This window comes from Echinops telfairi, unplaced genomic scaffold (assembly GCF_000313985.2).
Source record: "Echinops telfairi isolate 266 unplaced genomic scaffold, ASM31398v2 ScPeMD7_15;HRSCAF=58, whole genome shotgun sequence".
NCBI classification, from domain to species: Eukaryota; Metazoa; Chordata; class Mammalia; order Afrosoricida; family Tenrecidae; genus Echinops; species Echinops telfairi.
The window spans coordinates 1999399-2017064 of record NW_022103912.1 but is presented as its reverse complement, the minus strand read 5'-3'; the positions used below and the strand labels follow the sequence as shown (position 1 = coordinate 2017064).

At 37.4% G+C, this 17666-nt stretch overlaps 1 protein-coding gene across 4 annotated transcripts in view; it reads left to right on the top strand.

Annotated features, from left to right (window-relative positions):
- The window catches only part of PTPN4 (protein tyrosine phosphatase non-receptor type 4), a 176603-nt gene that overhangs the window by 131047 nt on the left and 27890 nt on the right, over positions 1–17666 (top strand). For all 4 annotated transcript variants that reach the window (XR_006679826.1, XM_045287404.1, XM_045287403.1 and 1 more), the window contains 7 exons: positions 2791–2947; positions 5275–5441; positions 7989–8079; positions 8160–8221; positions 11178–11324; positions 13111–13239; positions 17339–17487. Coding sequence is in view for 3 of the 4 variants with exons in the window: in XM_045287404.1 (XP_045143339.1) it covers positions 2791–2947; positions 5275–5441; positions 7989–8079; positions 8160–8221; positions 11178–11324; positions 13111–13239; positions 17339–17487 (902 nt within the window). In the remaining variant the exon portion in view is untranslated. The remainder of the gene's footprint in view (positions 1–2790; positions 2948–5274; positions 5442–7988; positions 8080–8159; positions 8222–11177; positions 11325–13110; positions 13240–17338; positions 17488–17666) is intronic.

Below are 17666 nucleotides of genomic sequence, written 5' to 3'. Positions count from 1 at the left end.
GATGTAGAGGTGGGTGGTGGGAGATAGGGAGGGTGAGGGGATTTCTGGAGTAAACAGTGAAAATGGGAGTGGGGAGGGAACACTAGAACTGACCTTGATTATACAACATATTTTAAAGGTAATTTATCCAGGGGAGGGGGCGTTCCTAACATTGACTCTGGTAATTATTGTACAATTCTTCTTGATATGATTGAGTAATTGAACTATTGAGTGGTATCATAATGTGGATTAGGTGACCAATAAACATGTAAAAAAAAAACTACAATTTGAGTCTAGAGGAAAAGTAAAAGAACAGATTTCAAATATTTAAATGTCTTTATTATATTGTACATCTTCTAAAATGGAGAAGTACTTTTCCATTAAAATTACATTTTTTATTCCTATCATGTAGTCTTCAGTTTTATAGCTGTTGCTTCATTAAAATTTAGTTTATGTACACTCTCCAAACCAGAGTGCAATACATTGTGTACGTCTTCTCTTCAGTGGTAAGGATTTAAAAAAGAACCAAAACTGTGTCATAACATTGGTTAATACGATGCCTTTGTAACCTAAATCTCTGCACTGGAAGTAAAAGGATAAGGTTTAACTTTAAAATACAGTATGAAAAATTCATGATCACCCTTTCCTTAACACAGACATATTCTTTCTCATCAACTATACCGACCATAATGCAAGGTGAGAATTAACCACAGCCCATTACACTTTTTCCAGTATTAGTAATTGCTCCTAATTCACCACTCTTCAGATACCAAAACCTAGGGACCCAGTGGTCCTGAAAAGTATGTACTGAGGAAGTATATTAATATCTATCATCAACTTCACTCAAAGAGAAAGAAGCAATTAGAATGGCCGTGATACTGTATTTGAATTTCCTAGAGTTTGAAGCGTTGAATTGATTTATCTCAATTTATCTTCACAATTCTGAAATAAGCAGAGCCGGTATCTGCTCCATTTTCACAGCTTTTTGGCAGAGTATGAACTTGGCCCCTAGACCAGTGCTCTGTCTATGATAATACCTTCTTGGGTTTTACTTGGCTATATTTATATTGAATTTCAGTAGCTGTGTTTTAATTTTTTCATGCCTTTCCCCCACATGTTCCCTTTTGTATAAGGTCCAACCCCCTTCACTTTCAATTTGTCCGTCAAACTTGACTCCCATCGAGTCTGACTGCAGTGTTCTCAGACTCACTGTCCATCTTTCTAACAGTTATTTCTCATATCTTTCACTGTAGTTACTTGCTTAACTCTATAATTTATAAACAATCTTCACTTTTCAGAATGGTGCTGGATCAACGCTGAAATTATGCAAAGTGATCTTGAATACTAAGAGGAAAATGATCATTGTTCCCGTCACATTTTTGCGATTCTCTTACTGCCTATTACAACATAGATATTGAAGCAAACAGAGTAAACTAACATTGATTTAGAATGCTGTAACTAAGAGCATTAGAAATGTTGAGCCTTCTCTGTGTGAAAACTTCACCAGGGATAAGTTGTTTGAATGGCACTTGGTCCCTTCTACTTGTCTTATAATTTACAATAGAGCATGGGCTGCTTTTCTTACCATATCAAAGGTCATCATCTTTGGGAACTTTGCATCAGTTTCCAATATTTTATCCTTTGTACTTCAGTGTTGTGGAATTAGACCTTTCTTTAATGAAAATTTTTTTGCTGGAATAGTTCTATGTAACATCATATCACAGTCACTTTTCTCATTTATGTTCATAAATTTGCCTTCATTAAATTCTTAAAGTTCTGGGAGGGAGGATGGGTTAAAAAGGGGGAACCGATCACAAGGATCTACATATAACCTCCTGCCTGGGGCATGAGCAGCAGAAAAGTGGGTGAAAGGAGACAACGGGCAGTGTAAGATAAGAGAAAATAATAATTTATAAATTATCAAGGGTTCATGAAGGATGGGGCAGCAGGGAGGGAGGGTGGGTGGAAGGAAAATGAGGAGCTGATGCCAGGAGCCCAAGCAGAAAGTAAGAGTTTTTAGAATGATAGGGCAACGAATGTATAAGTGTGCTTTACACAATTGATGTATGTGTGGATTGTGATAAGAGTTATATGAGCCCCAATAAAATGATTTTAAAAAAATTCTTAAACTTCAGCTGTGTCAACATTTTCATAGTCAGCTATTTCTTCTGGACTTCTGTTTATGTTCAGTTTATATTTGATTATCAATATTTCTTTGTCAGTTTATCAATTTTATCAATTCTTTAAATTACCCATTTTTGTATGCTTTTAGAGATAGGGCAGTAACTACACTTTTTGAAATATAAATATAACATGTATATTTAACAGTCATCAAAAGATGATGTAAGAAGTGATGTGATTGGTCACTGAATCATGATTTGTGTGTATTATTTACAAGTGATTTGTGGACTGAAGAGCTAGCTGCAAAGTTTGTATACAATATGCAGTTAGCTGAAATTTGAACTGTGTTGTTGGGGACTGGTTTTATTTAATTAAACTATGCTGAGACTAGATGGGTAGATAGATTTCCAACTGCAAAGCAAGGACTTCCTTCCTGTCTCAACCTCAAGATCACTAGTTTTATATGGATTCCCTAATGCATAGTTACATAATAGGTCATCAGGAAAGAAATTGTTAACTAACGGGGTTGTGGGGGCTCTGGGGTAGGGGTGGGAGGCATTGAATGGATAAGTGAAGAATTTTTGCATGGGTTTTAGTTCTCTTGCTGTAGAGTCTTTAAAGATTAATTCCTGTCTTTTGCTTTCAGACAGCCGCATGCAAATTTGAAACTATATGTGCCTTGTGTTACAGGCTGACCTCTGTGTCCCTCGATTGAATGAAGGGGACCAAGTTGTACTGATAAATGGTCGAGACATTTCAGAACATAGCCATGATCAGGTTGTCATGTTTATTAAAGCAAGCTGTGAGAGACATTCTGGGGAACTTGTGCTTCTAGTCCGACCTAATGGTAAGTATTCTAGTACCACTATAATTCTTTCATAATTCATTGGTATATGTTACTGTACACAGTAGCCAGAGTGAACTTTTAAAAATAGGAGTCTTACTAAGTTAGTCTTCTGTTTGAACTGCAATGACTTTTATTCACACTGAAGTAAAATCCAATTGTGAACAAGCCCTGGTGCCTTATTGGGTTATATGTTGGTTTGCTAATCCCAAGGTCAGCGGTGTGAAAACAAATTGTTGTGATTTTTTTTTTTTAACTACTAAGCCGTTCCCATTCTATCACTCTGTATTATGCAGAATAAACTTAATCACGCTTCCTTCAATGTTTTTTTTCTTACAATAACTACTTGATATTACCAGAAAACGCACCTTCCCTAGTTTAACAACCCCAGGTTCTTCAGCCGATATTCATATCACCCTTTATAAGTTCCTTAAATACTCTGCCATTCATTGTAGGTAAATGCACATATATGCCTTTATCCCAGCTTCAGATATATGTAAATGGTTGAGAAAAATAGTTAGTGTTATAGTTTTGTTCTGAACCATTTACTGTCGTTAATCATAGTTCTGGCCACTAAAGTTTTACCCATTGGTGCTGGTGGTCGAATAATCATAGAAAGAGAAGTAAAATGTACTTCGAACTCTATTTATTCCCGATAACTCCCCACTCTGCAAACTTGCAAAATAGTTCCTTTTTTATTTGAAAATAATCCTTTTTGCCTTTTCACTTCAAACAAACATTTTCTTTTTTTAATCCTCAGTACTTTGTGTTCTGCATTTGTGATCTGGAGTGGACTCTAGGAAGATCAAAAGGACTTTAGTAGAACGTTTTTATTTTGACATTTCAAGGAACATGTTCATTTAAATATGATACTTACTATATTTGCTTTATTTCTAGGCATCCTATGCCATATAAAGAAATTTAAATGTTGCACCAAGTATAACTTTCTCTTAAGTTCATTTGTTCTGTGTTCTCCTGATAGAGATTCTCAACACCTTGCAATTAATATTAGCTAATAATTATTAAGTGGCCCACATCGTGTACTGGATTACAGATTGGGATGCTAATCACAGTCTTGAAAACCGACAGGGCCAGTTCTACTCTGTCTTTAGGGTCACTATGAGTCGGAATGGGCTCGGAGGCAGGGAAGTTGGTTTTAGAGTTAAATGCTTTCTAAATGTGTATGCCCGCTTTTTTAATCTCTTTTAACCCTCCCACTCTCAGTGAAATAGCTAAGTTCTTCCCACTTTAGAAATGGAGAAGCGCAGCCACCAAGACACTCAGTTACAACTCAGATTTGTGGCAGTACAGAAGAGCTCTAGTTAATGAGGAAGCAGCAGTGTTTTCATTTCTCCATGTGTCATTTATACTTTACTCTTAGGGTCGGCTTCTCACAAATGTCTGCTTTCAGAGATTGTCTTGTGCTAAAAATCTACACAGGGGCTGTAATTACTTTCAGTATAGGTCCATTTTCATTCCAATGACATAAAATCAAAATGTATAGTTGTGGTTGTTTAAAAAATGAAAAATTTGGATTTTTTTATTTCTTAGGCAAAACTTCTATATACCTTTTTGTCTTTTCATCCTTTATTTCAGAAATTCCTTTGTCTCAAAAACATATACTTATCTGACCAGGAATTGGGGTCCTTATACAAGGGCAAAAAGACCTCTTTGTGTCCAGTTTGCTCAGGGTAAACCACACCGTGTTTGCCTTTAGGCTACGTATTGGTTAGGAGGCAGCAGTTTGCAGACGGTTTCACAGGGATCAGGATGTGCACATTGATGCTCAGAGTTCTCCCACGTTTTCAAAAGGAGCTGAGGATCAGGAAGAAAACTGACCTCCAAGCTTAAGTCTAGGATCTTATTCCACTGGACTCAACAGAGTTCTCTGTTGAGATGTTATTTCCCAGGTTGTGTTAGGAATCTAGTTATCAAGAACGGGATAGAAAGACTTTGTGTAGCGCTTTGGTCCATTTATTTGTAGCTTTTCCTATTGAGACATATTACGTATGAAGTTCTCTTTGTATTCTTGCTCTAGGTTTTACAGATGTTCACGGCAAGTCTGTTCAGAGCTGCATAGTAGCAATTCTCCCATTCCGTAATGTTCCTTACTGTCATTTCCAACCATCATGCCAAGAACCTTATTTTTCATCATGTCAAACAAAGTTTTCAACACCATAAACATTCCCTGTCTCTACACAGTTACACCAGACCCAAATCTGGTATGATTCCTTATAAGCACGTTATTTATCCAGATACAAAATTAAAGTGCACAACCCAGTTCATATTGCCAGTTAATTAAGATTTTCATGTGCTCTTTTTGTTTTTAGCTGTGTATGATGTGGTGGAAGAAAAGCTAGAAAATGAACCAGACTTTCAGTACATCCCAGAGAAAGCCCCCCTAGACAGTACCCATCAGGATGACCACTCCCTGCGGGAGTCGATGATCCAGCTAGCTGATGGGCTTATCACGGGAACAGTCCTGACACAATTTGATGTAAGTAATATCACTGTACTGAAAGGGTATTTGCCCATTTTGGTGACTGTCATTGGCTCCATTCTTCACAATGTGTGGACATTCAAATTATTTCCATTTTCTGCTTATTTTGTTTCTAGTCTCCCTGCCCTCATACATTCTCCTCTTTGCTTGAAAGTCATGAGTGGCTGTGTTGATCTCATATAAGTGACTCATTAATGGTTGCTTAACTGACTAAATATTCTATCCCTAATAAATTATAAACTCAATGACTAGATAATTACGTTGCTCCCAAAATAATAGTTATGGTTATATAAATAGATTTTTGTTGAAAAGAGAAGGCTAAATTGATATGAAGGAGCACAGGCAAAGTGGAGACCCAAAAACCACCTGCAAGATAACTGGGCAGTCCTCACAGAAGGGTCCCATGGAAGGGGTGAAATATCCAGGGTGCAGTGTAGCACTGTTGAAACGCATAAGTGTCCGCTAGTTCTTTAATACTTCCTCCCCCTACTATTATGGCCTTAGTTTTACCTCATTAATCCTGTTAGACCTGCATATGTCCATTTGTATAATGAAGACCGTTTGATGCGTGAAATCCAAGATATATAAACCCTTCAGAAGTAGTAATGGGAGTAATGATTCCCTCAGGGTACATATAGGGGCGGAGGGGGATGGGATAGCAACGATAACTATATAACCTCACTCGAGGGGAACAAATATCAGAATGGTAGGTGAATGGATACATTGGATGGTGTGAGATATGGCAAAAGAAGAAGAATAGTACTTAATAAAAAAGGTTCCTGGGGGGTGGGCGGTAGAGGGCGGGGATAAAGGGGGCTGATATCAAGAAGAAAGAAAATGTTTTGAAAATGATGGTGGCAGCAATTGTACAGTCATGTTTGATCTAATTGAACTATGGATTGTTAAATAATATCTGTAAGAGCTCCCAGTAAAATAGGGAAAAATAGAAAAGAAAAGGGAGGGCTAAGGGAATTTTATACATATGCCATCAAACTAAATTTTTCTTTGTGTTATTAAGCAGTTGTATTTAGGAAATAATAGCAGTTGAGGAGAGACTATTGTATGCTTAAATAGGAAAATAACTTCTGAATAGGAAGTTTATATCTTATCATATTTAACTCTTTAATATCTGTCAATGATGTTGACTATTTTTAATACTTGTACTGAAGCACATATATTTTGTTAATTACAAAACATTAGTGCATGTCAGTTTTCCTTGGTTCGTACACTGTAAACATCCCCCAAAGTAATGAAATCTAAATGTTTTCTACAGATTTATTATTTTAAATTTTTGATGTTTTTCTTACTGTTCAAAATATAACATATAGTTCATGACAGAAATTGTGTAAAACTCAGCTAGGAAATCTGAAGATTCTGTACCCTGCTGGCCTAACAGGGATACCTCAGGTACTGTGGGCTCTGTTGCAGGCCCCAGCAGTAGGGCAAATATCACTGTAAGGTAAGTCATCTAGTTGTTCGTTTGTTTGTTTCCCAGTGTATTTAAAGTTATTTTTACATAATATTATTGAGTGTACAATAGCAATATGAAGACGTTTGAAATATATGAATTATTAAGCATCTATGAACCACAATAAAGTGCAATACAGTCAAACAAGATATGCCTGCTGAAAAAAAGAGGTCAGACATGCCTCTTGCCACCATCCTTTTATCTGTTCAGACACCAACTTTTCCTCCCACAACATTGTTCTTCTCCGCTGGGTTATATAACGCGTTGCAGTGGTCACCCAACTCAGCTAATAATCACAATTAAGAAGGTTTATTGGGGAAGTTAACAGATTGCCTCAGTCCAGTTAGTAAGGATACAATTATTGGTGCCCAGCAGCGGGTCTCTCTCCAGTCCTCGGCCTCTCAGACATGTGGTCTGGTCTCTTGGCCTCTAACTACCTGGGCCAGGAAGCCCACTTGTCTCTGCCTCATGGTTCCATCGTTTCTCTTGTAGCCCACTATACTTAGTATAGTTGGAAACAGTCATGTGGCTTGGTTCATACCCACTACGATGTTGTTGTTAGTTGCCATTAAGTTCAGCTAAGCACGGCTGGTCCTGTACCATCCTCGCAATTGTTACGTTTGAGCCAATTGTTCAAGCCACTTTGTCAGTCTATCTTGTTGAGAGTCTTCCTCTACTGGCCTCTCCTGATAACATATCCAAAGGACATGAGCTAAACTTTTCGTCCTTCCGAGGAACATTCTGATGGTATTTCTTCCAGACAGATTTGTTTCTTCTTGTACTATGGTGGAGACACAATCCCACCTTAATCCTGTCCATTAGAATAGCAGAAAACTCCCTCCAAAATTGTATTGCTGTAGGCCTAGAGACCAGAATGTACAGTATGTCACATATAGTAAGCAAGGTTAGGGCTAGAGAGGCAAATTAATTGACTACATCTGATACATCTGACACATATCATTGTAAAGAAATAACCTGTTTTCCTATTAATGTAGAAACAAGTCCAACAACAGAACAAAAATTGTGGCTTACTGGGCTTGTCTTATGCTTTTTTCTTTATTTCTCTTTTTTTAAAGCAACTATATCGGAAAAAACCTGGAATGACAATGTCTTGTGCAAAATTACCTCAGAACACAACTAAAAATAGATACAGAGATATTTCGCCTTGTAAGTATTTATTGTCTCTGAAAGTTGACTTTAGTCCTGTGACCATAACTCTGTTAAAACATGCTTACTTTCCCTCCCAGATGATGCTACACGGGTCACTTTGAAGGGTGACGAGGACTATATCAATGCAAATTACATAAATGTAAGTTTACTTTTATAATACCTTTGTCATTTGGAATGAAAGAGGCCACTATGAACTTGGACATGAGTTCTTTTTATTAAAAGGCTAAACTTGAGATTATCACTGCATTAAGAACTGATGGATGTTAGTAAAATTGCAGAGAAAATAGTTTGGTATTGACATACTGACAGACTGTGGAATCGAGTAATCCAGCCATGTTGCTTGCTGTCTGATGCTGTCGGGTGATTCCGTTGGTCGTAGCCCATATGAAAGAGGGAACTTCCGTCTGCTGCGGAGCACCGGAGTGCTTGGCCAAGGCTTTCACCACAGACCCACCTGAGCCATTCACCTTTGGCTGTGTATATGTTCTCTTAACTATTGCACCACCTGGCTCATCTGTGCCAGAAATAGGCTCAAATAATACTAGAATTTTATTTCTGCTAGAAGTAGCTTTTTCAATTGCTAACAAAAAAAGAGACTGCCCAATGAATGGGTTGGGTCAAACTCTAAAAATGGGGATTTGGGGATTTGGTTTTTTCCCCTGTAGGATAAAGAGATCACTACTTAGTTGTTTTTTAAAAAAACTTGGTAATATAGAAAAATTTAATTACGAAAAAATGGTCAACTAGTAACCAATTTTGTTTAGCAGTCCTCCTTCCCTATGATCCCACACTCAGATTGCTTTGAACTAGATCCCAGATATCAAACATTTGTCTCTTCTGTAAGTATTTTATTTGCTCACTCTTAACACCAAAATGTATTCCAGATATATGTGAATTATAATTGTAAAACCTGGAATCGTGAAGTACTTGAAGCAAATGCAGGGAAACCTCTGAGAGCCCCAGCTCACGGGCTGGCATCTATTGGTTGGGATCTAACACATTTGCTGCCTTTGACAGGGTGTTTTCGTGGGAATATTCTAATTTTCCTTCACTGACAGGTTTCCATGTTATACAGGTTGCAGCTTTCCATTTTCACTGTCCGTAAGAATTTGTTTTAATTGCATGGAAAAAATATTTAAGCTTAGTTACATGTCTAAGTTATAAAGAAAATATTGGTAAACTTGAAGCTATAAACTTTTAAATGTGACTTTTAAATACTAAAATCAAATGACAAAAGTTAGTCTAATTGATAAAAGATACGCAAAGAACACCTTAGAGTAGAAAATGTAAAGACCGTTTTTATAAGTGTTCTTCATAGCCATTTTCAAATCTACAAAAATAGAACAATGTGGAGCAACCCCCATATACTTATTGCCTAGTTCAACCACTATAACCAGTGGTCAGTCTTGTATGATGTAAACACTACTACTCCCTAGGAGTTAGTTTTAAAGCCCAAATAGCATATCACTTCATTTGTAAATATTTTAGTATGTGCCTCTGAAAAGACAGATATCTTTCTCTGTTTTGTTATTTTAAGTCAAACCCCAATACCCTTATAGCATCTTCAGAAATAGCAAAGCGTATTTAAATTAGAGATGAAGTCCAATCCACACAAAAAAGAATAAATCAGAACTTCAAGGAATTACCATTTTTCACATTAGAGGATCAAAAATTCGATAATAGTGTATACACTGCCACAATACTTTGCTATCAAATGAGTCCAGGTCAGTTTTATTTAAAAAGTAAAAGAAAAAAACCTTAGGTTTCAGAATTGTAAGTAGGGATTTGTAGGTTAATGAGTAAATGGAGAAACCAGCATTTCCTCAGACATTGTTGGTAGAAGTATTGATTCGTAAAATCTCTTTGGGGAACAATATGACAGTATCTATCAAAATGTAAATACAGCATTTTCCTTTTTCCCTGTGACCCATACAAATGTTTTTCTGCATATGCACGAAGAGGGTAGGTTTAAAAAAGCATTTAGTGCAGCCTTGTCATGTTTTAAGATTACCAGTAGCTTATATGTCTGTTAAATAAATTATGGTACATACCTACTTTAGAGCCACTTTTCAGAATGAAATTTTGTGCATTTGTCCAACATAAGCGCAAAGAAGAAGTGAAACAGTAAACGTGCTGAAAATGTTAGTGTGTAATGCCAGGCTGAGTTGTCCAGGGACGCAAACCCCGCGGCACTTGTATATGTATAAGAAAAACATAAAGATAAGCTCCATGTCATTTATCCAACAAGAAAATACACATCAAAAACCCAGAGAAGCCCATAGGTTGTTAAAATTAAAAGGACAGATAGTAGCCAGTGACAGCAGTGAGGTGGAGGAAGTGGAATACACTGATCCAAAGACACCCCCGCCCAGTCCAACTCGAGTCTGTTGTTGCAGGAGCCTCTTCAGACTCATAGACTGATAAGCAGAACATGACCGGGTACCCACAGCTCTCCTGGTAGGGACTCACATCGGGCCACCCCTGGAGGCTGACCACAGGTCCCAGCAAGGAGCAAGGAAGGTGAAGGGCACTAGAGGGGGAGAAGTTCTCAGAAAAGGCACAACCCTAAGGAAGCATTATGAACCTGATTGATAGGTTAGACTGCACTCCCACACTTGGACATGGGTACATAGTTGACTTAACAAACAAAAATTGATGTAAAATCTAACTGCAGCATTGTGCTACTATTTGTGCTTTACATAAAAATGGAAAACTAGGTTTTATCCTAAAACTAGAGTTTTTATCCTGAAACATGGGAAGCACACACTCGTTTGAACAATCAAACAGGAGGGCAGCTGTGCTAGGGATAAAGCTAAAAGACATTAGGAAAGAAGAGCAAATGGAAATGGTGAACAAAGGTAGAAAGTAGGAAGATTGGGGTTACATTGTAAGGATTGCAATCAGTAACACAAAACAAAAAATGTATGACTTGTGACTAGAAAGTCAATTCACTATTTAAACTTTCACCCAAGTCACATTTAAAGTTAAAAAAAAACCAAAAACCTTACTAAAATAAAATACCAGGCTTTTTTCTTATTGTTCTGATAATAGTAAACCACCAGCAGTATAACCTATTTTGTGTTCTTTTCCTTTAGATGGAAATTCCTTCTTCCAGCATTATAAATCAGTATATTGCTTGTCAAGGGCCGTTACCACACACTTGTACAGATTTTTGGCAGATGACTTGGGAACAAGGATCCTCCATGGTTGTAATGCTGACCACCCAAGTCGAACGTGGCAGAGTAAGTTACACTTGAATCTTGTGCATTGCTTGGTCTTTTTTCAAATTATGTTGCCTATAAAGTCTTCACTATTTTCTTTTGAATTCCCTTTTTGGTAACCCTTAAATTTCATTCCTTGGAATATGCTGAAAAAACCATATGGCTAACTGCCCAAAAGGAGGGTTACTAATAAATGTGATATAAGTTAACATCTGTTTGATAACGAACTTATATTTAGAATACATACTTAAAACTTAATAATAAAATTACCGCAAAATTAAAAATACACAGGATTTTCCATTAGACATTTTTCCGAAGATTTTTCTTCTTTTTCTTTTTTAAAGATTTTCCAAATGACCAATATAAACACATGAAAATGGGCTCAACATCATTTATTTATCAAGAAAATGCAATAAAAACCCGTAGAAGCCAATAGATTGTTAAAATAAAAAGCACAGCTAGTAACAGCAGTAGCAGTGATATGGAGCAACTGGAATACAAGTATACCATTAGTAGGGTTATAAAATAGTGTACCTGCTTTGAAAAGCAACCTGGTAGTTCCTCTACATCAACTAAACAGAGTTACCATATACCCTAGCCATTCCACCTCTCTGTACTAGAGAATTTAAAACAACGGCCACACACAAGCATACGGGTGAATGTACATAGCAGTGGTACAGCACTCGAATAGTGTAAACAATCCAAGCACCCATCTGCTAGTGCATGGATAAATTGATTAGTGGTTGCCTAAGTTTGGGGATGAGTAGAATAGGAAGAATGTGGAGTGACCACTAACCAATTTTTTTAGAGATCTCAAAATGTTCTAAAAGTGATGGTGGTAAAAGTTGTTAAATTGTGTGTGTGTGTGGGGGGGTACTATACATAAAACTTTCGTAGACTTCATTTCTTAAAATGTATAATTCAGTGACCTTCAGTTTAGTAACAGTGTTGTACAAACATCTATATAGATTTACATATTCCAGACACTTCATATCAGTGAAATCATAAAGCAAGATTTTTTTGTAACTGCCTTCTTTTAGCATGAAAATTTCGAAGTTCATCCATGATAGAGATCTATTTCTTATTGCCAAAAGATACTTCATTGTATAGCCATGGCATACACCCAGTACTCACTTATCAACATGGAAAGACTTAAGTCCTTAGGCAAAACTGAAAGGCTTAGGTCACAAAATAGAATGTATGAATATATCAGTATAAATGGTGACTTCCAGGGGAATCTGCTGGGCCAGTGAAACCCAAGGCAGAAAGTTAACCCGGAAGGTTACGCTAATGGGATTCCCAAGGGGTAATCTTGATAGATTTTCTTCAAGGACACAGGCCGATCATGGGGCCTTGTGAAGAAGTTTTAAGAAAAGTGAAAACTACCTTGGCCAAGAAAATTGTGCCGGATAATTTTTTTCCCATCACAATAATACACCTGCTCATTCGTCCAGAGTAACAATGACTGTCCTATAAGAATTTTCTTGTGGGGAATCTTACTCCATCTACCCTACAACTCTGATATTGCTCCTTCAGGATTCTTTATGTACCCCAAATTCAACATTTAATTTGGGGAATGCCAAAACTGCCATTTTGGCGTGGTTTGAATTAAAAACTGCTGAATTCTTTAGGAAAGGGTTACAGTAATGGAAACAAAGCCTTCAGGAGTGTATAGATCTAGATGCAGGCTTCTCATTCTTATATTCTTATTTAATAAAGGTATCGTATTTTGTAACTATGTTTTACTTACCCTCATGTATATGTGTGTATGTGTGTGTTTTGTTTGTTTTTAACATAATGCTATCAGATTAAATGTCACCAGTACTGGCCAGAACCCACAGGAAGTTCATCCTACGGGTGCTATCAAGTTACCTGCCACTCAGAGGAAGGAAACACTGCTTATGTCTTCAGGAAGATGACACTGTTGAACAAGGAGGTAAGGAAGGAGTATACATTCATTAGACATGAGTTCAATGTGTAAAAGATTTGAAATCTGATTTTTTAAAATATTTTTTTTATTTTAATGTGAGTACAATACTAGGAAATAGTACAACAATTATTGAACTGTTTATTAGCTAGGAATGTGTTTTAGATCAATCAGTGGTAATTTATTCAACTTCTGTTCAATTCTTTTTTTTTTTTTATAAACATTTTATTAGGGGCTCATACAACTGTTATCGCAATCCATACACACATCAATTGTGTAAAGCGCATTTGTACATCATTCTCAAAACATTTTCTCTCCACTTAAACCCCCGACATTAGGTCCTCTTTTTTCCCCTCCCTCCTCGCTCCCCCCTCCCTCATGAGCCCGTGATAGTTTATAAATTGGTATTTTGTCATATCTTGCCCTGTCTGACGTCTCCCTTCACCCACTTTTCAGTTGTCTGTCCCCCAGGGAGGAGGTCACATATAGTTCCTTGTAATCGGTTCCCTCTTTCCTACCCATTCTCCCTTTACCCTCCCTGTTTCGCCACTCACACCACTGGTCCTGTAGGGCTCATCCGCCCTGGATTCCCTGTATTTTCCGTTCCTATCTGTACCAGTGTACATCCTCTGGTCTAGCCAGACTTGCAAGGTCGAATTCCAGTCATGGTAGTGGGAGCGGGGAGGAAACATTTAGGAACTAGAGGAAAGTTGTATTTCTCATCGTTGTTACATTGCACCCTGACTGGCTCATCTCCTCCCCGAGACCCCTCTGCAAGGGGATCTCCAGTGGCCTACTAATGGGCTTTGGATCTCCACTCCGCACTCCCCCCATCATTCACTATGGTAAGATTTTTTGTTCTGATGATGCCTTCTACCTGATCCCTTCGACACCTCGTGGTTGCATAGGCTGGTGTGCTTCTTCCATGTGGGCTTTGTTGCTTCTGAGCTTGATGGCCGCTTGATTACCTTCAAGCCTTTAAGACCCCAGACGCTATACTTTTTGATAGCCGGGCACCATCAGCTTTCTTCGCCACATTTGCTTGTGTACCCATTTGTCTTCATTCTGTTCAATTCTGACAGCAATATTGTACTACAGTATTTCTTCCTCAGACCCTTATCCCAGATCTCAAGTTAAAGGGCACAGCCCTCCAGACTACAAAGACTGCCTAAGATTTTAGCTTCCCGAGCAACACCCTTATTATCAAACTGCTGGCTCTTCTTACTAGTCCATCAGGTTCAATAATTCCCTAGAACAATTCAGAAAGTATCTTTGAGAGAAGAGCAAACAGCATAAGTTTTGAAGGCCAAGGCCTGTCCCTTCAATGGCCTGTAAGCAGAAGCAGACTGCCACATCTTTCCTGTTGAGCAACTGGTGGGTTCGAACCACTAACATTTCAGTTAGCAACCAAGTGCCTTAACCTTTGCAACACTAGGGCTACCCCTTTGGAAATGGGAGCTGCACCACCACCATCACCCACCCCCAGGAATATTGAGTATTCCAGCAAAAGAGAACCTTATTGACCAAAATAAAGGAAAGAACTAGAATTGTTTTGTTGAAAAGGAATCTGGTATTGACACGAGTTACAATTATGAGAGATATAAAATTATATTAACTTTAAAAATTGTATGTGCTAGAATGAAGTTTGTGTTTGGGGTGTATATTATACTACTTATAGTCTAGTGTAACGAAACTGTGAAGTCAGTAAGGTAGGATTCCTTTTTCTAAACTGATAGGAAATATAAACTATATGTGCTTATTTATAAAGGAGCTGTGGGTTACACCTTGGGCTACTAACCACAAGATGAGTAGTTTGAAACCACTACGCTGCTCCAAAGGATTTGGAAGATGAGGCTTTCTACTCCCCAACAGAATTGCGGTCTCAGAAACCCACAGCAGCAGCTGCTCTGCCCCGTAGGGTCGCTGTGATCAGAATGGACTCAGGGGCACTGAGTTTGGTTTGAGCTTACAGAATAGAATGTTTATCTCCAGCATATTAGCAACCTCACCCCCCAAAAACCTTGTTTCCTTGGTGTTTGGATTTTAGACCTGTTCCCAGGGTTTGGAGGGGCACTGGCGCAGAAAACTGTATTCGATAGACTGCATTAGCGCTAATTTCTTATGTACGGTGTGCCACTGTATTTTCAGCTATTAAATTATATTCATTTATTCTTCGTTTAAAACATAAGCAGATTTCAGACCCACAAATTCAAAAATGAGACAAAATGATAAAAAACTTGAAATATTAAGGGACTTGCCCCAAAACTATATATGCAGCCATAGTGACTTATTTGCTAATACATTTGGTAATACAATGAGCTGCCAATCATAAAGTCGGTGGTTCGAATCCACCAGTCACTCTGCAGCCTTTAAAAGATTTAAAGTTTGGATTTTCATAAATTTTTTTTTCAAATAATGCTCTAAATTTTTTCAAAAACATCTTAATACATATAGAAGTCAGTGGATGATGTGTGTGGATGGATTGTGATAAGAGTTGTATGAGCCCCTAATAAAACGATTTAAAAAAAAAGAAGTCAATAGATAAGTTCATGGTAAATGTTGCAGAGGTGAAGCTTCTTTATAAGAAAAATTCTAACTTTTAAGAGTGGAGAGGTTGTGCCTTCATATAACAAGACTGGGCCATTTTAATTTGTAATAAAGGGTTTTGACATGGCAGACCCATTTTGGGTTTCAGAATATTCAAGTCACTATTTATTGTACCAGACTCACCAGACTCGTCCAGTGTCCCTGTGCAACAGAGTGGAACTTGTTTGGGTTTCTGAGGCTGTCAGTCTTTATGGGAGTAGTACGTCTCTTCTTTCTCTTGCAGAATGGTGGTGGGCTCCAATTGCTGACCTTGTGGTTAACTGTCCAACACATAACTCACTACACCATCGGGGCTTTTTATTTATTGTACAGTGACTATTCTTTCTGGCCCCCTTTTTAAGATAGCAAATTGGAACTGGCCTGCTATTTCGTTCCTAATAAAGGTTAAGTAATGCTTGGCGTAAACTCCGAAGTTCATTTGATTGGCAGTGTTGATATATATCTTTGGATCAAATAACACCATGTGAAGTATAACTTGCCCTAATTATTTAGTACAACACAAACTTTAAAAAATACAGCCAGCATGAACTTTCTCTTTGTCGGCCGAGCTAATACAACATTAAAATATCCTGATTTTCTTTTATGAGTGAACAGAGTGAAGAGTGGTATGTGGCATATGTCTATATCTGATAGCAGAAAACTGAAGTTCCTTTTGGAAATCAGCAGGTCAAATATACCCAGCAACAAGTCTAACAATTGGGGCATCAAAATGTGTACTGACCAGTGTTATGTTACCTCTTCCTTTCATACTCTTTTATGAGACCACCCTTTCATGTGAATGGCAATAGCTAAATTCGTGCTGTTGAATGTTGTGCTGTTAAAGCTACCAATAATTGAACATTTGGTGCCTAGCACCTGATTAGATCATCATAAGGCTACGTAGTTGACGTGTAGATGTTATTTTGTCAGTTTAGGAAATTGACACTCTGACATGCTAAGTACCACAATCGGCATGATGAAGATTTGAGCCTAGATACATATTCTTTCCATTATTCATAACTCCATTATTCTAACCACTGGCCCCTCAAAAAGAAATAAACTCTGATTGGCCTTGGTGAGTTTATGATCTCCAGTATTTAATCTATATTTAGTTTCTGAGATTCTACTTTTCTAATTTCCCAGATTTCACCTCTTTGTCAGGATTAACACAACTTTATTCAGAAAAAAAATTTTTCCCCCATCCATTTTTCCTCTGACAGTTCTAGTTTCTCTAGACCATAATATGTTTTATATTGCTTGCTAATCACCTTTATCCTTTAAAAATACCAAAATTGAGCTGTATAGAGTATTTATTCGTAGAAAGAATGCGATATTTTTTCTACAAAATGATTGCTGTTCATTTTACTGACATTTCAGAGTTAAGTGAGTGTATATATTTCTGGTTTTGTGGGTAAAGGAAAAGAGTTCTTTTTATATTTCTTGTAAAATTAAAATGTTATGAATATTTATATTTTAAAGATAATTCCTAAACCAAGGTGCATAATTTTGTATTTACACGTAGAAAAATGAGAGCCGTCAACTCACTCAGATCCAGTATATAGCCTGGCCTGACCACGGAGTCCCTGATGATTCAAGTGACTTTCTGAATTTTGTTTATGATGTACGAAATAAAAGAGCCGGCAAGGAAGAGCCTATTGTTGTTCACTGCAGGTATCTTACTTTTATCTTTGAAGAAAGACTGGTTATTTACTTTATAAATAAATACTTAAGAATAGAGAAGTTCTTTTTAAAATACATATGCATTTTATTTTTGTTGTTGTTTTGATTGATGTTATGATAGTTAGGGATAAATCAAAGCTGAACTATTAGTATAAGCAGCAAAGGCATGT